Here is a 24154-nt window from a genome sequence, read left to right as displayed (position 1 = left end):
CACCTTTGGCAGTAAGAGTGTGCATTTTATCCCTCTATAGCTCTGTTTTAGTGTTATCAAATCAGGGGGAGAGAGACTACATGAGAAGGGCTTCTTTGACTCAAGAAGCTCACATGTTAACTTTGCAAGCAATGCTGATGGAAGATTGGGTGAAAGCCCATATTTTGTTTTCCATCTTATTCCTCCAGAGACATTTTAGTTGGCAGGCAGGTTGGTTTTGGGAAATAAAAATGACTAAGGCTTTTGGGGGAAGAATGGGCAAGCCCTATCTAATCTATCTATTCCTTTAGTAAGAGGAGCAGCTTTGTCTACTTTGGGTAAAATATGTCATTCCCCTTCTCCCCAGTAGCCAGGATTTAAACACTTCTTTCCTAGCTAATTAGATGTGAACAAGGGTGGGCCCTATTTGTCTCTCTGGAACCTTTACCTATCTATGGGCTTTGTGGAGGCAAAATGAAATGATCATAGTGGTTTTTTTTTGTTTTTTTTTTGGTTCCCAATCCATTTGGGGAATTTCTGGTGTGGAAATTCCACAAATAACAAGGGAAAGAAGAAAATAAGCAGTTATTTTAAGTCCTATGTACCAGATACCCCTATGTATCCCATTTGATCCTCACAATAATCCTACGAGGTAATTGCTATTATAGACTCCATTTTACTGTTGAAGGAAGGAAAAGGTTAAGTGACTTGCCACATTTGAATTTAGGTCTTCCCAATCCCCACTATGCTTATGCAGCTGCCTTCAGCAGCAACTTACTTGTATTTCAGTAGTTTTGGAAGCAACCTGACAAAGTGAGTGGAATACTGGACCTGGAGTCTGGAATTCCCGACTTCAAATCCTGCCTCAAATACTCAAGTTTCCTGAGCTGAAAAGTGAAGAAAAGTAATTTAACTTATTTTAAGGGATCGATGTAAGGATTTGATGAGGTAACAGATCTTTTACAAATCTTATGCAGAAGTCTGAGCTCCTTTTGTATGCTATCCCCAAAGTCTAGCTCACAGTGGGTACACAGTAAGGACTTGGGGGTGGAGTTGATGGCTACACAACCAGCGTTAGAGAACCTCAGGTCTTGTGGAGTCAGTCCTTTAGTTGTTCCTCACTGTACCAAATGCTTATCCTAAGAGATGTTTATTTGAACAAGTTGGTTCCATTCTCCCTTCCTCCCAACGGCTGGCCACTCCTGCGATGGGGTCAGCCTTCTCTATCCTTCTCTGGGGAGCTCGGTAGGGGGACCTCACCCCTGACCCCCAGGGGGTAGGGGATTTCTCCAGCACTTGCAGCCAACGTGCCTCATCCAGGCTTTGGCACACAACCCTAATCTTTTTCCTCTACATGTTATGGTTTCCAGAACAACGTTACGGGGGGAGGGGGAGATTTCTCCTACTTTTGTGGGGTCCTTTAACTCATCGGCCCCCCTATCCGGTCCTTTACTCATTGGGTCAATTATATCAGCCCATAATAAAGCTCGTGCCCAAGCGGTCAGAGCCAAGGCTGCGGCTACTCCGAATGCCCCTTCAGCCCCAAGTCGGGGGCTTCGTCCCCTACGTCCTAATGGGCTCGGGCTCGTCCCAAACGGTAGCCACTCAGGGGGCTGCCCAAGTTTCGAGTCCCTTTCGCACCCTTGACTCCCACCCCGCCTCCTTCCCTATAGCGTCGGACCGCCGGAGGCGGGACAAGGCCTCGGAGGCGGGTCTAGACTTCAGGAAAATAGGGCCGACACTGCGGATAGACCGTCGCACCAAGCGAAGCACTGCGGCATTGAGGTCAGAGAGAATGCGTTTCTAATTGGTTCTTTCGACGGCGGCCCTTGCCAATCAGTTTTCCTGCTCTCCGAGAGGCGCGCTAGGGGGAATGGGGCGAGAGAAGGGGGCGGGACAAGCGAGCCGGCAAATCGGTATCCTCGATGTAGCCCGAGGGGACCGTTAGACGCTGGAGGAGTTTCAAACCACCGCGCCGGGCTCAACGGGCTGAGAGAGACGTTGCCCCGGCCTCAGGAGGTATGCTAGTATATATAAGTGGGGAGGGGGCAGCAGACTAGCCATCCCTCTAGGTCCACTCCTCTCTCGAAGGAGCTGGAACAGTGACGAAGGTGAAGCCGGTCCCCGCAGCCCTGGGTGGAGCTCTGAAGGGGGCGGGAGAAGGGGCGTGGCTCACACCCTAACGCCGCGCACGCGCACCGGCGAAGACCAAAGCTGCGGGTCCACGCGGCTGCGCCGGCTACCTGTGGCCGTCAAGCCCGTCCGCCCACGGCTGTCTTGGCTGCGGGTTGGAAGGCTTGCCCCACCCAGGTAAGAGGAAAAGCAGCTGCGCAACTTCTTTTGATCTGGCGTTCGGAAGCTCTCATGAAAAGGTAAGGCGGAAGATTGGGAAATGAGGGGGGACCTAGATGTTTGTTAATTAATTCATAGCCACAACGTCTACCCGCCACCCCACCCAAGATGGGGCGGGTTCATAGCATAAGAGACTCGTTTTTCTCACAAAACCTCCCTAATCATGAAAACAATTGGTTTGGACACTAGCCTGGACTGGTACAGTACCTAGCACATAGTAAGTCTTAAAAAATGCTTGTGACTGTTTTATTTGCCTACAATCTCCTTTTTCGAAATCCTCCGCCCCCCGCCCCCAGCTAATATTCCTTCCCCGATGTAGAGGAAAATGGTTCAAAAGTTGTGATCCTCTGCCATCAGTATAGATAGCAAAATCCTATCACCTTTAATTTGTAGCTTCCAGTCAGTCAATAAGCATTAAATCCCTACTATGCGCCGAGCACTGTGCTAAGAGCTGGGGAAATAAAAAGAGAGTCTCGAAGAAAACACGGTCTGGGGGTGGGGGTGGGGTGAGGGGAAGACAGGCAAACAAATATATGCAAATAAGTTATATTTGGGATAAATAGGAGAAAATAGGAGAGGAAAGGCACTAGAATTAAGAGGGGTTGGGGAAGGCTTCCAGTAAAAGATAGAAGCCAATAGCCAGAAACAGGAAGAGAGACCTTTCCAGGAATGGAGGAAGGCATAGAGAATGCATGGAACCAAGAAATGGAAGGTCTTGCTCCTGGAACAGCCAGAAGGTCTCTGGAATATGGAAAAAGGAATAAGGGATAATGTTAGGTAATTAGGTATAGAAAGCCTGGAAAGGTAGGAGGGGGTTACGTTATGAATGGCTTTGAATGCCAAACAGAGCATTTTGTATTTGATCCTGAAGCTATTGGAAGCTTCTAGAATTTATTGAATGGAAGTGGGTGATATGGTCAGACCTGTGCTATAAGAAAATCTTTAGTGGCTGAATGAAGGAGGGATTGAAGTGGGGGCAGCAACCACACCAGTAGGCTATTGCAATACATAATGAGGCCCTGCACCAGGGTGGTGGCAGTATCAGAGCATAGAAGAGAGCATGTCAGAGCTGTTGCTAAGGTAAAATCGACAGTCCCTGGCAACAGACTAGATATGGTGTGTGGGGGGGTGAGAGATAGGACCGAAGGATGACTCCTAGGTTTCAGCTTGAGAGACTAGGAGGGTGCTGCTGCCCTCTAAAGTAATGTGGAATAATGGGGGGAGGGGGGGAGGAGAGGGGTTGGGAGGAAAGGTAATGATTCAATTTTGAATTATGTAAAATTCAGAATATTTAAGAATTTAAGATCCACCAGGCATTTGGAAACTAGAGATTCAGAAATCAGTAAAAGAAAGGATGAGGGCTGGCTAGGTAGATTTAAAAATCATCATATAGAGATAGCAGTTAAGGGGAGAGTTTGGGGAAAAGATAATTCAAATTTGAATATGTTGAGTTTAAGATGTCTAGTTGAGTTTAGGATATTTGTTCCTGGCATTTGGAATTTCAAGATTGGAGGTCAGCAAAGGGATTAAGACAGGATATATAGATTTAGGAATCATCCATGTAGAAATGGTAATTAAGGGCTTAGGGGAAAAGATAGTGATTCACTTTTTAATATGTTGAGTTTAAGATATCTACCTGGCATTTGGAAATTTGAAATTGCAGGTCTGCAGAGGGCTTAGGGTTATATTGTTAGTTTTGAGATTCATTGGCATAGAGATGGTGATAAATGGGATATTGATGAACAGTGTTTATCACGATGCCATAATAGGCATTTAATTAATTGGTGAAATAGTATGGAAGGAGAAGAGAAGTGAGTACAGCACAAAATCCTTCGAGATACCTGTGTTTAGAGGGTATGATCTGGAGAGGATCCAGTAAAGTAGAGGAAAGATCCATCTGATAAGGAGAAGCAAGAGGGGGTGATATCCCAAATACCTAGAAAGAAAAGGATATCAAAGAGAAAAGAGTGATCGATAGTGTCGAAGGATGTAGAGAGTCAAGAAGAATGAAGATTGAGTAAAGGTCAGTTGAATTGGATTTGGCAATGAGATTATTTGGTGAGGAGTATCTTGTGGAATGATAAAAGTTAGAAGGAATTATGAAGAGTTTGGGAGCAGAGAAAAGAAGGCATCAGGTTAGCCACAAAGGACAGAAAAGATAGAAGGCATTGATTGAAGGATCAAGTGAGTTTTTTTCCCGGATGGGGGAGACATGGGCACGTTTGTAGGTAGTAGGAAAGAAGCCAGTAGAGAGGGAAAGATTGAAACAAAGTGAAGAAAATGGAGTTGCCAGAGGATAATCTGTTGGGGGAGGCAAGATGAATTGGGGTCACTTGAATGAGTAGCCTTGGTAAGAAGTAAGGCCACATCTCTTTTCATATGAGACTGGTGAAAGAGGAGTGAATGGCAGAAAGAATTTGAACTTTAGAAGATGAAGAAGAGTGAGAAAACAGAAAATTTGTAGCAAATGGCCTCCATTTTATCTGTAAAATACGAAACCAAGAGTTCTGCTGGGGGCTGGGGGTGGGGGAGGTGGAAGGGAAGCTGTGCGAGGTTTGTGGAGGGTTGAAAAGGTTTGGAAGAGCTGCTGTGGATTATGGGAGAGTTGATGACCTGACTGCTCACTATTCTATTCTCCTTTGCAGGCTCCTTCTTATCATGTCCTTGTATGTACCCTACTGCTCTATAGTGAGCCTTCTTTCTTTTCTATTCCCCAATAACTTCATCAGCTCTTCTGGGTTTTATTTTCTCAAGACAAATGGTTCTCAGGTCTCTTGTCTTCAATCCCACATCTCTAGTTGCCTATTAGACATTTCCAACTGGATATCTAATAGACATCGTAAACTAAATATAAATCTATGTAATAAATATGAAATATATACACTATATAAATATATAATATGTATATAAACATGTGTATATAAAATACATATAACATATAAATATATGTATATAAACATAAATAATGTGCATATAAACATATACATATATAAATATGTATATAAACATATAAAATAAAAGAGAGTCTAAACCTCTTCTTTACTGAACTTATTTATGTTAAGGACATAACCATTTTTCCAATTTCCCAGATTCAGAACCTCAGTTCCTCATTCACTCACCTCATAGGGTAATCCTACCCTTTCTTCTTTAACAACATGTTACATCTACCTTCTCACTGCTAACATCCAAGTTCAGACCTTTGTTACTTACCTCTTATCTGAACAAACTCAGTGACCTCTCAATTAGTGTCCCTAACTACAGCCTTTCTCCTCTCCAATCCATCCACCACACAGCTGCTCATTGATTTTTCCTAAGGGCAAGACTGACTACATCATTCCCCAAATTCTTCTTTTTGATTTTTTTGAATTAAGGTTTTATTGATATGTTTGTTACATCACCACAATAATGCCTCTTTCTTCTCCTTCCCCTTCCTCTTCCCCTCCCCGACAGCCATTCTGTATGACAAATGATATTTTTTAAGAGAGGGAAAAAAGTCAGCACAATTAACTGATTGGTACATTGAGAAAGTCTGAAAATATGTGCAATGTATGTTATCAGTGGAACTCTCACCTCCACAAAAGGGAAGGTTGTGGGTGTCTTTTCCTATGAATCCTTTTTCTTTTTGATTTTGTTATATTTACCTTTGGTTTTTTGACGTGTCCTTGTTGTTTACGTTTATATTTCTATAATTCCTGTGGATATTTTTTCTTGGCTCTGCTTACTCTACAGAAGTTCACAAAACATTTTTCCACTTTCCTTCAGGAGAAGTTTTGTCCTTTTCCCACTCCTACTGCTCTTTCCCTCCCTCCATGCCATTCCTTTTTTAGAAGAGATTCGTGGTTTTTCCTCCTTTCTTTGTCCTGCTGTTATAAAAATGCAAACTTCTGGATAGATTTTGAACTCTTTGGGTTCTATATCCATGTTTGTTTCTTTTGTAATAAAATAAATAAAATAAAAATAGTTTTCATAAGTTTTGTGCATTCACCATTTACCAATAGACATATGGTCAAAGGATATTAAGTTATCAAAAGAAGAACTGCAAAGTATTTATAACCACATGAAAAAAATGCACCAAACTCTCTGCACTTATCAGCCCTATCATTTTTTTTTTTACAGCACAGTAATATTCCTTGACATTCATGTACCACACTTTGTTTAGCCATTGTCCAGTTGATGTGCATGTACTTTTGTTTCCAATTCTTAGCTGTTATAAATATTTTGAAGTAAATGGGGATTTTTTTTTTCATTTTTGATGACTTTGTTGTTATTCTTCAGTTGTTTTTCAGTCATGGCTGACTCTTTGTGACCCCATTTGGGGTTTTCTTGGCAGAAGTTCTAGAATAGTTTCCCATTTCCTTCTCTAACTCATTTTATGCATGAGGAAACTGAGGCAAACAGTTAAGTGATTTGCCCTGGGTTATATATCTGGTGAGTGCCTGAGGCTGGATTTGAACACAAGCAAATAAGTTCCCAACTTTAGGCTTGACTCTCTAACCAATGCAGCTCTACCTAGCTGCCTATAAATTATGCTATTCACCTCCAGATAGAGAGTTGATAGATTCAAGATGCAAAAAGAAATAGCATTTTTTGGACATCATCACAATTCCACCTACAATGTATTAGTGTATATTGCCTTTTTTTTTGTCTTTTTTTTTTTTTCCAATTTTTGCAGTGTAGGAGATCAAACCTCAGGGTTGTTTTGCTTTGCATTTCTTTTATTATTAGTGATTTGGTGCATTTTTTTCATGTGGTTATAAATACTTTGCAGTTCTTCTTTTAATAACTGAATATCCTTTGACCATATGTCTATTGGTAAATGGTGAATGCACAAAACTTTGAAAACTATTTTTATTTTATTACAAAAGAAACAAACATGGATATAGAACCCAAAGAGTTCACAATCTATCCAGAAGTAAATGGTGAATGCACAAAACTTTGAAAACTATTTTTATTTTATTACAAAAGAAACAAACATGTATATAGAATTCAGAGTTCACAATCTATCCAGAAGTAAATGGTGAATGCACAAAACTTTGAAAACTATTTTTATTTTATTACAAAAGAAACAAACATGGATATAGAACCCAAAGAGTTCACAATCTATCCAGAAGTTTGCATTTTTATAACAGCAGGACAAAGAAAGGAGGAAAAACCACAAATCTCTTCTAAAAGAAGAATGGTATGGAGGGAGGGAAAGAGCAGTAGGAGTGGGAAAAGGACAAAACTTCTGAAGGGAAGGCAAGGCAAAAGCCACATCTTTCCCCTTGGAATTGTTAGACTATAAAAATAGAATGATCTGCTTATCTACAAGGGTCCCAACTGCACAATTAATTTTCCAGTCTGCTGCAGACTTACTGGCACCTGTCTTGACTCCCAAGGACACTCAAGGAATCCAGTTTGAAATGCAAACAAAAAATTATGTCAGCTGAGGGGAAGGGTATGGGGCTTCATTCAGGGCCTTTGCATACTCTGGGTCCAGTGTTTCTAGAAAATAGAGCAACTCAAAAACAAATTCAGGGGACCCTTTACATTATTCAACCACACATAAACACACGTCTTATCAGAGAAATTTGATACAAAGATTTTTTTCTCATTCAATCACTTCTTATCCTAAAAAGTAGTATTGTCCATGCAGAAAGAATCTATTTCTTAGCCATACCTGTGAAACTATATGATCTGTTTCTTAACTAATTTTCTTATAGTATCATCTTTTGTATTAAGGTCATACCCATTTAGAAGGTATTGTGGAGCAGAGTATGTGATACTCATCTAAGCCTCATTTTTGCCAGACAGCTTTCCATTTTTCCACCAGTTTTAATCAAATAAGGAATCTTTTTCCTAGGTAATTAATATTTTCCATTCTATCAAGCCCTGGCTTATTGAGTTTTATTATTTCTGATGCTCTCTTGTTTAGTCTGTTTCATTGATTTATTTCATTTTTTTAAAACTAATACCAGATGAATTTGATGAATACTTTTATAATATAGTCTGAGGTCTGGAAGTGCTATTTCCCTTTTGTCCTTTTCATCATTTGCCTTGGTATTCTAGATCTTTTGTTTTTCCAAATAAATTTTGTTATCATTTTATTAAGCATTGTAAAGTATATGCAGGGTAATTTGGCATCGCATTAAAACATTATTTTCATTTTTGTCATTTTTCATATTTGTCCTTTTTATTATATTGGCATGGTCTAGCTATGGACAATGAATATTCTCCTACACTGAATATTTTTCCATCTATTTAGGTTGTTCCTTATATCTTTAAGAACTTGCAACTGAATCTATATTGGTTTTTTATGTGTTTTGAGATGTTGATTCCTAGATATTTTATGCATTTTGTAGTTATTTGGAATAAAAAGGTAGAAGAGCTCTTGAGGGAAGACCAGTACTAAAGATGGTCCTACATACATACATATAGGTTTGGAGATGGAGCTATATATATTTATAATATAAATTATAAATTTATAATTTATATTAATTATAAAAAAATAATGTTTTAATGCGATGCCAAATTACCCTGCATATACTTTACAAGGCTTAATAAAATGATAACAAAATTTATTTGGAAAAACAAAAGATCTAGAATACCAAGGCAAATGAAAGTAGCAGAGGTCCTCCTCACCACCTCTTGAAAGTGGACCTGTGTTATGCAGTCTTCTTGGGAGATGAGGATTGTAGAAGGGAATAATGATAAAAGTGGGCTGAATTTTGTTGTCCTTTTGGAGGATGCCTGTTTTGCCCTTAGAATGACCACTTTATGTAAGAAATGCTTATTGTATGACTTACTATTATGTAGTGGTAAGGGGGATTCCAAAAATACTTCAAAGGAGTTAACAGCATTTTGATGCTTATTTTTGGGAAGAAAACTTAGGCAATTCATCTACCAAAACTTAGCTTTCTTGCATTGAAGAAATAGGGTTATTTTCTTGTTTTTTAAAAAGCCAATAACCAAAAAATGAAGAAAGCAGAACCAAGATGCCTTATGCTGAAAGTCTTAGTGAAGTCTTAAGCTTTAATAACTTTGGAAATAGAAATTCTACAAAATTACCAAAAAAAATCATTTGAAAGTTTAATATTTTAAATTAATAAAAGGATCCCCTCTCCCCAAAATTTAACATTTGGATGAAAAAAATTAAAGGACTGATTCAGTTCATGATAAGCCTAGATCCAGGAGATATTGAGTCATGCTTTAATAATTTTTAGAAGTATAAATGCCACAGACTCAGGGAAAAAAAATTTGAAAGGTTAATTGTTTAAATGTTGATGTTTCTCAATAAAATTCAACATAATCATCATCTTGTGTAGTGTTTTGCTCTAGATGATTTTTGTACTTTAATTGCTTTTCACTGGCAAAAAGGACTGCATTTGTAATTCTAGACTTAAAGTCATCTGAAGAACAAGTTTTGATGCACACCAACAATTTTGACATGATCCTGGCCATACAAGAAAAAATTTAATAGGGATAAATAAAATGGCCAAACAAAATGGCTTTCTCTGTAGATCCACTGGACTGAGATGCTATCATTCAAAAGGTGTCATAATGACACACAAGGCATAATGACAAGGTGCTCTGTCTTGTTGGAAAATATTGTTAAATAGATGTAGCTTCTACAGTTTGAGAAAGAAAAAATTTGGAAATATTGCTAAGTAAGATCCACTGTTGACTGTAGGCCTTTCCAAAAAAAGGGGGGACAAGGATTATAAATAGTGCATCAAACATGAACTCAGGGGCTTTCTTTTTTATTGTCAGATTCCTTGGGACTTTCTGGGCCCCAAATATGGCAGTTGTGATGGTTAACTTTGTCACTTATGTGGAAAACTGCTTCATCAGACAAAGTCACTTCGTTATATCTGCCATTGAAATTTTTCCATTTTTGATGTCATCAGTTGACCAAAGTCTAAACTTGCCTAGAAATCTTCTCCCAAGAGTATTTGAACAGCTGTGACATAGGCTATTTGAATTATGTGCATTGTGGTGGTTTCAACAAACATAATGAACTGATTTTGTAGAGATTCCACCCAAATACCCTTTCAGTTTCAGCCACAGTCTTTTCATATGCTTGATGTCTCTAGGATCTAGGCTTCTCCTGAATTCAGCCAATTTTCAAGCAATTATTACATTTCTGTGGGAAACCTCTTTTTTTAATAATGCAAAGTGAATTTTCTCCTTTTTTTTTTTTTAACTAATCAGAGAACACAGTTGACTTTTTCTTCATTGTCCTCTTCAGAAGAACTGAAGTAAAAATTTAATTTAATTTTAATGATAACTTCATTATTCAAAATTCTCAAAGTTAAATGTTAAATAAAATTAAATAATTAAAATTTCAAATGATTAAAAATATTTTTATATCATTCTGAAGTTATTAAAACGTAAAACTGCACTAGGTGGCATAGTGCAGGGCCTGGAATCAGAAAGACTCTTTTTTCAGAGTTCAAATCTGGCCTCAGACCATTAGCTGTGTGACCCCGTCACTTAAGTCACTTAATCTTATTGGCTTTAATTATAAAATGAGTTAGAGAAAGAAATAGAAAACCATTCCAGTATTTTTGCCAAGAAAACCCCAAATGGGTTCGTGAAAAGTCAAATATGATTGAAAAATGACAACAACAAATTGCACTAAGATACTTGGGACACCCAATACTTCACTTGTATTCAGTTTGTACCCACATATTATTTTTAAAATAATTCCTTTTATTAGCTTAAATATTTCCTTTTATTAGTTTAAAACATGGATGATTGAAAAGTTTTTAATCTTAAATTAAAAAAAAATTAATTTAAAAAATTAAATTTAATTTAAAATCTTAAATTGCTTTCTCATTTTTATCCATCAACATTTATTAAGGGCTTATATTATGACACTGGTTTCTTTCCCCTTGAGCTAGCCCCACTGTAATTCAGTGACCCATTATGGAATGAATGGGAAACATTTCGTTTTCTTGTGATATCTGCTTATGAATCAAGATGCTCCATTTTGTCATTTTCCTATCCCTCTCCCCCTGTTTATTCTTTTTTTTAAATAAAGGAATAGTGGAGATATTCTAAGTGACTACTTTTCTTCTTGTGTACTTATTGTACACACTACTCATGTCTTCTCACTGGAATGCTTTGTCTCTTAAACCTTAGATATTTTCTGGTTTTTTTTTTTATGAATACTTACCCCCAGCCTTTTTTTTTAAGTTTTTAAGTTTAAGTTTTTTTAAGTAACTGCTGCCATTAGAATGTACCTTGTCCTCTACACTCTCCCCACCCCATGGCAAACTGTATGTTTAGGTTTTTTCCAATATGAATCCTGCATTTGTTTAACTGTGTGCTCAATAAATCTCTTTAAGGGCTTCTCCTGTGACAAGGTACTGATTTCTTGGCTTCTCCTTGGCAGGCAGCGGCCCAGCGTATCCCCTATGGAACAGGAAAGGATCTTGGCACTTCTGAGAGCAGAAGTGGAACGGTTATCCGGCGAGCTGCAGGAGACAACCCAGGAGAAAGTCCAGGCTGCAACATATGGCCTGGCAGTGCTCGAGGAAAATGCTGACTTGAAACAGAAATATGGGGACTTGGAAACAGAGCTAGAGTCCCATAGGCTGGAACTGCATCAACTGAAACAGGTAAACAGGAAACATCTACTCTGAGCCATTAGTGGCCCGGGAGAGGGTAGGAAGTACCTTACAAAACTATCTCTGTCTCTGCTTCTTTTCTGTGTCTGGCTTCCTTTGTGTAAAAAATTAAAAACAGATTAAAAATAAAACCAGACCCCAAATCAAACTATCTTTAGTTAATCACTTTACTTAATTCTCTTTGTTGGATTCTTTTAATATATTTAACTTATATGTGGAGGTGTTTTTTGAGGGAGGGAATGGTTAAAATTTGTATTTTATCAACTAATTTGTAAGCTAGCTACACTTTAAATAGTGCTCGGTTTTTAGCTCTTACTATTCTTGTCTCTTCTAATGTAAGACGTCATAGGTATGCAATAACTACTTGCTGATTTGTCCAACAAAAATATTTGGCATTGGAAAAAGTCGTTATTTGAGAAGAAACATCCCTTTGAGTTATGATTTAATATTCTTCTACTACATAGTGCAGTACTGTAATTGTAAATCTCATCTTTAGTCTGCCTTCAAAATGGCTGTCTTCTTTGTCCATTGTAGGCATTAGCAGAATGTCATAGCAACCATAAACGAGCCACATATGATGGAGAGAACAGAGAAGAATGCTTACTGCTAGAAACCGCTTCCAAGGAGGCAAAGCTGATGGAGAGAATTGAAGAGTTGCAGAACGACATTAAACAAATGAGATTTCTTGTGACTAATACATCCGCAGAAAATGATCGCCTTTCTTCCATAATCCAGGAGCTGAGAAAGGTGTGTGTCTGTATGTCTCTTGCTTCCCTGGGTGTATGGGCACCACTTCAACTTGTGTGGGGGATAGCTTATACAATTCCAACACGTTTCCATTGAGTGTTCCTGTTATGAAATACTTTGCTTGCTTAGTCACTAACCTTAAGTTACCCAGATACTAACCAAAAAAATGGAAAGAAAGTCCAGAAGGGTCTGAGAGCAGCCAAAATAGATGTCACTTAGGTCATGTCCTAAAACATGTATACTTTATATACCTGAAGAGACACTCTTGTCTAGTGATGGTAATTTGAAACAAAATATTAGCGGCTTTATAAGAGCAGAGAGGAGACAGAAAAATAAGCATACCAAAAGACACAAGAACAAAAAAAAGTCCCTCCAAAAGCCCCATTTAACCAAGAAGCAAATGAATGTGTATATTACAATGGCCTTTGAGTGTATCCAGCATCACAGCCTGGATCAATAATTGGTGCTTAAGGAAAGAACCAAGACCTTGGGAGTCTGGAGAGGCCTAGCCTTTAATTCTGGCTCTACCACCTTTGAACTGTGTGATTTTGGCCAAGCCACTTAAGTCTTCTATATCTCAGTTAACTTGTTAGATAGGGGTAACTGTGCCTCCTTAGAAGGGTATCATAAAGACAGTCCATAGAGCTTTATCAAATACCATATAAAAGAGTTGTTCTTAAGAAAAAGTTCTATTTGAAATACTCTGTTTGCACACAAATCCTCTGCTGACTTAATTTTAGAATTAAGTTTTACGAAACATAAGCGAGTGCAAGGGATAATGTTGTAAAAAAATTATCCTGGCATGGATTCTGTCAATACAAAGTTATTATTAAATAAAATTAAATTAAAAAAAAAAGAATTAAGTTTTAGATTTGCATCAAAATGATGGAAATAGGAAATTAGTAAAGATGGCAGCATAAGAAGAAATATAGCTCGCTCTCTCCCACAGTTTTTCCAACAAGGTTAAGGAAGTACTTTTAGCACCACACTACAGAAAGGCCATTTTTTTTTCCAGCACAGAGAGATAGCCAGAGGCCTTTGGGCACTGGAGAGATAGTCCAGTTGGCAAGGTCCTCACAGAACCTTCTTTTAAATGGAATGAGGTTGGGACCTGAAGCTGTATCAGTATGACCGTGGAGCAGCATTGAGGAAAGGTGGAGACTTAAGTCCTAAATCTGTGTACCAAGACAAGGAGTGTGGTTCGGGGGGAGCTTCTAGCTCTGTTTCTCTGACCCTAGAACAAGATTATGATTTAGTTCATAGGCCTGCAGCTGAGTATTCAAAATGGTGAAGAGAGAGAGCAGGGACAAGACTGCAGTTGTATTGCTCAGAATTTGTACATTCTTCCATCTACTTAATGAGCTGTGGTTAGCAGCTGTCTACTGGAACTTCAACCAGAGGCAAGCCTTAAGTTATGCTGCTCAGAGGAGAACATGTGGGAGAACTGAAAGTTGGCAATTCCCTGGTATGAGCTGATTTTAGCATCCTTGATAAATACAGCATTCAGTACCTGGAGAAGCAGTTTCAGGACCTCACAGAGTACAGTTTGGGTTCAATGTAAGACATGTTATAGGTATGCAATGTAGAGCATGGCTTTACACAAAATCCCAATTCAGGAAGTAAGTTTGCAATGAGTAAACAAACAAAAAACTCACTATAAAGAGCCGTTATGGAGCCAGAACCACCCAAGACACCAACTCACAAGAGAAGAACACCACAACATATGTAAGCCAAAGCCTCAAAGAAAAATTCAGCTTTGCCCCCAACTAAGCAATAAAATAATAATTTTGAAAATTAAAAAAAAGATGAATAAAATTGAAAGCAAAATGATCATTGAGTTAATAAATAAATTTGAAGCTGTTTTTTTTAAAGCTAATAAAATAAAGAACTAATCTGATTTTTTCAAAAAGGGAAAAATCAAATAATTGGTATAAAAATGAAAAACATAGGTAAATGGTTAAATAATAGGATCAAATAGTTTTCAAAGGAGGAAATTCAAGATAATACCAACCATATGAAAAAAATGGTTCAAATCACTAATAAAACTAGAGAGATGCAAATTAAAGCAATCTGAGGTTCCACTTCACACTCAAAAGATGGACAAAGATGACAAAAAGGCAAAGGACAAATATTGAAAGGACTGAGGGAAAACAGGTACACTTGTGCATTGTTGGTAAGATTCCCAACTGTTCCAGCCATTCTGGAAAGCAATTTGTGCCATGTTCCAAAGGTCACTTTAAATGATGCTTACCCTTTGACCTAGTTATATAGTTTATACCCCAAAGAAATCAAAGAAAGGAAAAAGATCCATATGTAAAAAGAAAAACAAACAAAAAAAACAACCAATAAACTTAGGAAAGCTTATTTCAAAGTAGTCAAAAATTGGAATCAAAAGGGGTATCTATTGAGATGTGGATAAACAAATTATAGTATATGAATGTAATAAAACTGCCATATGAAATGATAAATTGGACATTTCAGAGGAAACTGAGAAGATATCTGAACTGATACAGGGTGAAGCAGATCTAGAACAATTTATGCATTGACAACATTGTAAAAAATAAAACAACTTCAAAGGACTTTAAGTCTCTGATCAATACAAAGATAAGGCATGGGTCCAGAAGCCTGAAGGTAAATCGTGCCACCTACCTGCTACCAAGGAGGTGATGGAGTTAAAGAGTTTTAGACATGGCCAGTGTGGGCACTTGTTTTGCTGGACTATGCATATTTGTTTTGATTTTCTTTTTTCTTTTTTATTGATGATCTTGAAGATAGAAAATGGAGGGCAAAAGGAGTATACTAAGAAGGCAGGGTAGGAGAATTTACTATCTCACATGATCAGGGCACATGTAATTATAAAAATGAGGAAGGTAGGGAGGGAAGAAGTGAATATTACTTAAATTTCATTTTCAATTTGAAGATGGTAAAATGAACATACACACACACACACACACACACACACACACACAGAATTTGGTATAGAAGTACATTTAAGACCGACTACGGTGGACCACTCCTATAATCCCTGCTAACTAGGGAGGCTGAAGCTAGTGGATCACTTGAGCTCAAGAATTCTGAGCTGTGGTGGAGCTAAAGCCAATCTGATGTCTGCAATAATCTCAATATGTGGTGAGTCCCAGGGAGTGGAGGGCTACTGGGCTGCCTAAGGAGGAGCAAACCAGCAGAAAACTTCTATGCCAACCAGTAGTACTATTGGGTCTGTGAGTGGCCGCGGTACTTTCTGCCTGGTGAGAGGGAAACCTAATCTTAAAACAAACACACAAACATTTATGTAAGTAAATAGGGAACAAATGAGAGTAAGATTGGGGTGGGAATAAGATTGTGAATGGACTGCAATATGAATTAATCAGTAGAAAACAAACTTCAGATCCAGTATCCAGGGGGTTTCAAAAGGCAAAAGGAAAGAAAATATAAAAACTTGTGATGGTGTTTAGACAAAGGGCAGAAGATTACATCAAGCTAAGGTCACTAGTCCTGAGTGTGCCTTCTCTCTCACCACCTTCTTTGTAAAAATAATTCAGTATGGGTGGATTGAGCCAGTAAAATAAAAATGACTATTCTGCCTAAATTAATCTACCTTTTTCAATGCCATTCCAGTTAAACTACCAAGAATTAGTTATTAAGCTAGAAAAAGTGATAAAATTTATTTGAAAGAACAGAAGGTCAAGAATATCAAAGGAATTAATGGAAAAAAATATAAATAAAGGAAGTCTAGCAGTGCCAGATCTTAAACTATTGTAAAGTGGTAATAATCAAAACTATCTGGTACTGGTTAAAAAGTAGAATGGTGGCTCAGTAGAATAGAGCAAGTATATATTACACAGTAATAAATGATTATAGTAATCTTGTGTTTGATAAACAAGATGGTATATGCTTTTTGGGAAAAGAATTCAGTATTTGGTAAAAATTGCTGGGAAAATTGGAAAGCAATCTGGCAGAACCAGCTGTAGATCAATATCTTAAAACTGTTTACCAAATAAGGTAAAAATGAATACATGCCCTAGACATAAAGGGAGATAATCATAAGTAAATTAGAGGAGCAAGAAACATTTTACCTATCAGATTTATGAGTAAGAAGAATTTATGAATAAACAAGAGACAGAGAACATTATGAGATACAAAATGGATAATTTTGATTAAATTAAAAAGGGTTTGTACAAATAAAACCAATGTAGCCAAGATTAGAAAGAAAACAGAAAACTGGGAAAACATTTTTGTAACTTTTTTTTTTGATAAAGGCCTCATATCTCAAATATATAGAGAACTGAGTCAAATTTCTAAGAATGAGTCATTCTTCATTTGCTAAATGGTAACAATATTTTTTAAAAAAGCAGTTTTTGGCAAATGAAATCAAAGCCATATATAGTCATATAAAAATGATCTAAATCATTTGATTAGAGAAATGCTAGCCAAAACAACTCTTGAGGTATCATTCTACACCTATCAAGTTGGTTAAACTGACAGAAGGGGGAAATAACATGTTGGAGATGTGGAAAAGTTGGAACATATATGCTGTTGGTGGAATTGTGAACTGATCCAATCATTTTGGAGAGCATTTGGGAATTATGCCTAAAGAGTTATAAAACTCTACACTTTGACTCAAAAGTACTACTATTATATCTGTTTCCCAAGGTGATCAGGGGAAAAGGAGAAGAATCTATGTTCAGTAATATTTATAGAAACTTTCTTTTTGGTGGCAAAGAATTGAAAATTGAGAGGATGTCCTTAAATTGGGGAATGGCTAATAAGTTGTGGTATATGATAATGATAACTATGCTGTAAGAAATAACAAGCAGGTTGGTGTTAGAAAAATCTTGCATGAAATAATGAAAAGTGAAATGAGCAGAACCAAGAGAACGTTATATTGCAGTAACAGCAATATTGTTCGAAGAGTAACTGAATGATTAAGCTGTTCTGAGTAATGATCAATCATTCAAATCAACTACGAAGGACTTATGATGGAAAATGCTACCCACCTCCAGAGAAAGAACTGATCTATGGAAGTATGTATTTTATGGTTCCACACCTCCCTCCCCCCTTTCTCTCTCTTTCTCTATCCCTTTCTCTCTCTGTCCTTCCCTGTCTCTGTCTGTCTGTCTGTCTGTCTGTATCTATATGAAATGTTGGTCTTCTCTATTGTGGGGTTGGGAGGGAGAGGGAAACAATTCAGAACTCTAAATGTAATAAAAAATTTAAAAGAAAAAAAACTTTAAGAGAATAGGATGGAGGAAAATATGCTATTTAACTGAACAGAGTAAACTCATCTCTAAAACAGAAAAATAAAAGAGTGGATTAGAAAGCAAAATCTGCACTTGAAATATTCACACTGACTTAAAATAAGGCTGGAATAAACTATTATGCTTGACCTAAACAAACAAGCAAAAATCGGGTATAACAATCATGATGTTAAGACAACATCAAAAATAGACAAGATTGAAAAGAGAACAGAAAACAATATTATGCTCAAGGTACATTGGTGATGAACAAATCACAGCATTTAACATATATGTACCAAACGATACAGCATCTAAACACTTCAAAGAAGAAATAAACAAGTTACAGGGAGAAATAGTAAAAGCACAATAATTGAAGATAATTTCTTTTTTTTATTATTATAGTGTTTTATTTACAAGTTAGATGCATGGGTAATTTTACAGCATTGACAATTGCCAAACCTTTTGTTCCAATTTTTCCCTTCCTTCCTCCCATCCTCTCCCCCGAATGGCAGGTTGACCAATACATGTTAAATATGTTAAAGTGTAAATTAAATACAATATAAGTATACATGTCCTAACGGTTATTTTACTGTACAAAAAGAATCGGACATTGAAATAGTGTACCATTAGCCTGTGCAGGAAATCAAAAATGCAAGTGGACAAAAATAGAGGGATTGGGAATTCTATGTAATGGTTCATAGTCATCTCCCAGAGTTCTTTTGCTGGGTGTAGCTGGTTCAGTTCATTACTGCTCTATTGGAACTGATTTGGTTCATCTCATTTCTGGAGATGGCCATGTCCATCAGAATTGACCATCATAGAGTATTGTTGTTTAAGTATATAATGAGAAGATAATTTCTTTAGAGAAAATGACAACAATGAAGCAACATACCATTAATTTTGTGATGTAATTAAAACAGTCTTCAGTGGAAATTTTCACTCTCTAAACCAGTGGTCCTCAAAGTGTAGTCCAAAGAATTGTTGGGGTCCCTGAAACCCTTTCAGAGGGTCTACAAATTCAAAATCACTTTTCATTTCTAATATAGGAAATAGCTATAAACATAACCCATGTGAACAGATCTTCGACAGTTTTTTTTTTTTTAACAACATAAAGATACTGAAAATAAAAGTATGAGAACCACTGCTCTAAACTTTCATTGACAAAAAAAGAATAGATCAAAATTAGCAGGGGGAAACCAAATAAATGTGAAAATTGGAATTTCAAAAATCCCATCCAAGAAGCTGAGATTTTTTTTTTTGGTGGGGGGGTAGGAATTATTGGGAGGGAACAGGATACCACTAGGTAATCAGGGAAAAAAAGAGTAAAACTAGATTGCCAACATCAAGTTGAACAAGAAATAATTGAATTCCTGAAGAAAAATGCCAGTACTGCATAGATGTACAAGTGAATTCTGTCAGACATTAAAAGAATAAGTAGTTCCAACGTTATGTAAATTGTTTGCAAAAAAAGTTTAACAATGCTAAATTTCTTCTAGAATACAAATATCTTAATACTTAAATTAGGAGAACAAAAAGAGAAAAGGGAAAACTATAGACCAATATCCCTAATGATTATTGACACAAAAATTTTTAATTAAAATATTAGCAAAGAGACTATAGGAGCTATCAAATAGATTGTACAGTATAACCAAGTTAGATTTATGCCAAGAATGTAAGAGTTGGTTCACAATTAGCAAAAAGAATACTAAAAATTACAAGATGTAAAAAAAAGCTTTTGACAAAATATACTTTTTTTTTAAACAAAAAAACTAACAACCAACAAAAATGAACAAAACTAACACATCACTAACAAGTGCAGAAATGAATGAATCTTTCCTTAATGTGTTAAATACTACGTTATCTAAAGCCAAGAGCCAGCAGACTTAGAGACCTTTTCTTTAAGGTCAGGGGTAAAGCTAAAATGGCCATTACCAATACCACTAATTGATATAGTACTAGAAATACTAGCAATAACAAGACATGAAAATAAATTGAAGAAATAAGCATAGACAGGGAAGAGACAATGATTTGCTCTTTGCCAATGATATGGTATACTTAGGATCAACGAGTCAATTGTAGATGGAATCAATTAAAATTAATTGAAACAATTCAACAAATTTGCAGTATCCAAAATCCATAAAAATTATCAGCATTTAAAAAAATTTTACCAACAAATTCTGTTCTGAATAATTATAGATTATGTAAAATATTTGGGAGTCTAACAATATGTACTTAGAAACTATATGAAAATAATTATAAATGATAGAAATAGATCTAAGTAACTGGAGAAATACTATGGCCTGTACACCCAAAAAGATCAAAGAAAGTTAAAAAAAACCCCTCCAAAATACAAAAATAAAGCAGCTCCTTTTATTTACAAAAACAAAGGGAATACTCATTACTTGAGAAATGGATGAATACATTATGGTATATTCATTTATATTCATTAAGTGAATAAATGAAATATTATTTGGGCATAATAAATGCTAAATGGGATGGTTTTGGAGAAACCTAAGCTAAGATGGCATGCAAAGTGAAGTAAGTGGATCTAGAAGAACAATTTCTGTACTTAACATAGAGACAATTTTGAAAGACTTAAGAACTTTGATCAATTAAATGATCAACTATGATTTTGGATATGATTCATGCTAATCACCCTCTGAAAGAGAGATGATAGACCCAAGATGCAAAATGAAACATAGGTTTTTGGATATGGCCAGTGTAGGAATTGGTTTTGCCTGACTCTTAATATTTGCTGTAATTTTTTTTTTTTGGGGTAAGATAGGGATAGGAATCTCCCTCCCCTGTCCCCCAACAAAATTGAACAAAAGGAAGTTTTGAAGGAATCCTAGACAAGTAACCGCTTTGAAGGCTTTATGTTGAATTCGTTATATTTTTAGAAAAATGAGTTTTATATAAAAAATATTCTTTAGTTGATGTATAATATTCCATAATATATTTGAAAATGCTCATTTTATTTGATGATTGTAAAGTTCAGAATAAAAGCTAAATAGAATAAAATGATATCTGATTAGATTTTAAAGGCCTTTTTTAGCTCTAAAAAAGATAATGAAAAATAGGTTTGGTTAAGCAAATTCTCTAGAGAAGAGACTATAATTCAGGTATATGAAATTTCCAATATTAGTGGATAAATTATGGTATTTTATAAAATATTTTTGATTAGGACATTGGGAGTGGGAGTATTATAACTGAACTCCTCTCTAGTCTTTTCTACCAACAAGTCTGTCACGACTTTGTCATCTGGGAATGATACAAACCCTCCGAGGGTTTATATCCTTTTAGAAAAATTGCTTTTACTTTATCCAGGTGATAAAATCATGTGTTTAGTTTGGATGAGCTTTGTTCCCCACCATAATGCTTATCACCACTAACTTTCAGGTTTATGATCTTTTTAAAAAAAATTTAAAATTTTAAACTTGATCACCAAAAAAAGAAAATATTTCCATATATACAGTGGAGCACAAAAAGGATTGTATATGAAATTGTGGATCTCAGTTTTGTACTGTTTAAAAAAACCCACAACTATAAAATGAATTCAGTCAGTTAGGTGGTGCTGGCAGTTGATAGAATGTCAGACCTGGAGTCTGAAAGACTCATCTTTGTGAGTTTAAATCTGGCCTCAGAAACTTACTCTCCATGTGACCCTGGGCAAGTCACTTTACCCTGTTTTCCTCATTTCTTCAACTGTAACATGAGCTAGAGAAGGAAACAGCATATACCAGTCTAATATCTTTGCCAAGAAAACCCCAAATGGGAGTCACAGGGAGATAGATATGACTGAAAAATGACAAAAAAAAATGTTACTTTGAAAACTGTCCTTGTGCTTCTTCCTGCTATTCCTTCTGTTCTCTGCACTTTTAAAATATCTCAGTGGCACTCTCTATGTTATATTTTTGGTGTTTCTATTCCTAATTCCATTCCCCCTTTCCCACCAATACTCTCCCAATTAAGAATAGGAAAAAAACCCTTATAATAAATGGTAATCAAGTAAAATATCTATATAGTGATCATGTCCAAAAATGTCTGTCTCTTTCTGCACCTTGGGTCCATTACTTAGCTGTTTGTATTGTGGGTAATATATATATTTATTTTGCTGAGGCAATTGGGGTTAAGTGACTTGCCCAGGGTCACACAGCCAGTAAGTGTTAAACCTGACTTCAGGGCTGGTGCTTTATGCACTGCACTACCTAGCTGTCCTGGTAATATGCCCTTTGGAGGTCCTTTGGAAAAATTGTTGATCATTGGACTTCTCGAGTCTTTCATAGTTGTTTGTTTTTTACAATATTGTTGTCTTTATATAAATTATTTTTCTAGCTTCCCACGCTTCACTTTACATTAGTTCCTACTTCCTAGGATTCTCTGAAATTACCTCATAATTTCTTGTGGTACGATATCAAGTAATTAATAAGCATTTATTAAGTACCTACTATTGCCAGGCATTGTGCTAAGCACTGAGGATATTTAAAAAAAAAGCAAAGACAGTCAAGGAGTTTACAATCTGATAGGGAGGACAACTTGCCAACAGAACAAAGCAAGCTATAAACAGGATAAATAGGAAATAATTGACAGAGAGAAGGGACTGGAATTAAAGAGTTGAAGATGGCTTCTGGTAGAAGGTAGGATTTTAGTTGGGACCTTAAAAGGACACCAGGGAAGCCAGTAGGCAGAGTTGTAGGGGGGGAGCATTCCAGGCTTGAGGATTAGTTGGAGAAAATGCCTGGAGCATGTTGGAATGTATTCTAGAAATGGCCAGAATGACTAAATTGAAGAACATGTGTTGGGGAATAATGTGTAAAAAGATTGGAAAATAGGAAAGGGCTAGGTTATGAAAGACTTTGAATGGTAAACAGAATTGTATTTATATTTGATCCTGGAGGTGATAGGGAGCCCCTGAATTGAGTGGCAGAAGGGTGACATAGTTGGACCTACACTTTAAGAAAATCCCTTTAGTAGCTTAATGAAAGATGGACTGGTGTAGGGAGAGGCTTGAGGACAGGCAAGCAGACCCACCTCCTGGTTATTGTAATCCAGGTAAGAGAAGGTGAAGGTCTGCATCAGGATGGGGACAGTTTAAGAGGAGAGAAGGGGGCGTGTTTAAAAGATGTTGCAAAGGTAAAATGGACAGCTTGGCAATAGCTTGGATCTGGAAGGGAGAGATAGTAAGGAATCCAGGAGGATCCCAAGGCTCTGAGCTTCAGAGGGTGAGAGGATGGTGGTGGTCTGTACAGTAATAGGGAAAGGATGAAGGGGGAGTGTTTATGGGGAAAGGAAATGAGTTCCACTTTGGACACATTGAGTTTAAGGTGTTTATTGAGCATCCAGTTTGAGATATCTGAAGGGCAGTTGGAAGTTAGCAGAGTTTAGGGCAGGAAAGGTAGATGTGAGAATCATTCGCATAGAGCAATCGAAGTAGTGTATAAAGAGAAGAGAAGTGAAGAGGGCAGGGTGCAAAACAGAATCCCGAGGGATATCCATGATCAGAGGGAGTGATCTGGAAAAAAAATCCAGCAAAGGAGACAGAAAAGTAATGATCAGTTAAGATATGAGGAAAATCAGGAGAAAGTGGTGACCTGAAAACCTAGAGAGAAGGGGGGGGGTATCAAGGAGGAAAGAATGATCACCAGTAGCAAAGGCTGCAGACAGGTGAAGAAGAATTAGGATTGAGAAAAGACCATTGAATTTCTCAACTAAGAGATCATGAGTAATTTTGGAGAGAGCAGAAGCCAGATTTTAAGGGATTAAGAAGAGTGAGAAGCGAGAAAGTGGAGGCACCTAGTGTAGACATCGTTTTTGTTTAGGTACAAAGGGGCAAAAGAAATAATGATAATAGGGATGGAAGTAGGAATTGAATTTTTTTTTCAGGATGGGGTATGTTTGTAGGCGAGAGGGAGCAATTGAAAATAAAGAAAGGGAGAGTGGGAATGACAGAAGGGGCAGTGTGTTGGAGGTAGAGTGGGTAAAGGGTTGAGACTTGGGTAAAGAGTAATGCCATACCTCCTCATGTGTCACTGGGAAGAAGAAGAAATGTCAGAAGGCATTTCAGTGATGGAGGTGAGGAAGAGGGGAAAAGAGGGAGCTCATTGGTAATTGGCTTCAATTTTTTTTTGGTAAAAGATGAGGCAAGGCTCTCAGTTGAGAGTATAGGGAAGGGGGACCCATAGAATGTTTGTAGGGGGATGAAAAGTTTTGGAAGAGTTTCTGTGGAGA

The 24154-nt window shown here is 37.0% G+C and overlaps 1 protein-coding gene across 2 annotated transcripts in view; it reads left to right on the top strand.

The window, feature by feature from the left end:
* The first annotated feature begins 1887 nt into the window (after positions 1 to 1887).
* LOC127542417 (protein bicaudal D homolog 2-like) overlaps positions 1888 to 24154 on the top strand; it is a 41532-nt gene continuing 19265 nt past the window's right edge. The window contains exons 1-3 of one of the 2 annotated variants that reach the window (XM_051967986.1): positions 1888 to 1998; positions 11708 to 11933; positions 12477 to 12689. In XM_051967986.1, coding sequence (XP_051823946.1) covers positions 11730 to 11933; positions 12477 to 12689 — 417 coding nt within the window. In that variant the 5' untranslated portion in view covers positions 1888 to 1998; positions 11708 to 11729. Of the gene's footprint in view, positions 1999 to 2200; positions 2352 to 11707; positions 11934 to 12476; positions 12690 to 24154 lie in introns of those variants that run through there. The other variant, XM_051967985.1, reaches the window with a different exon arrangement.

Source organism: Antechinus flavipes, chromosome X (genome assembly GCF_016432865.1).
Source record: "Antechinus flavipes isolate AdamAnt ecotype Samford, QLD, Australia chromosome X, AdamAnt_v2, whole genome shotgun sequence".
Lineage (NCBI taxonomy): Eukaryota > Metazoa > Chordata > Mammalia > Dasyuromorphia > Dasyuridae > Antechinus > Antechinus flavipes.
Note: the sequence above shows the minus strand (reverse complement) of the source record. Positions and strands in the feature narration are given on the sequence as shown.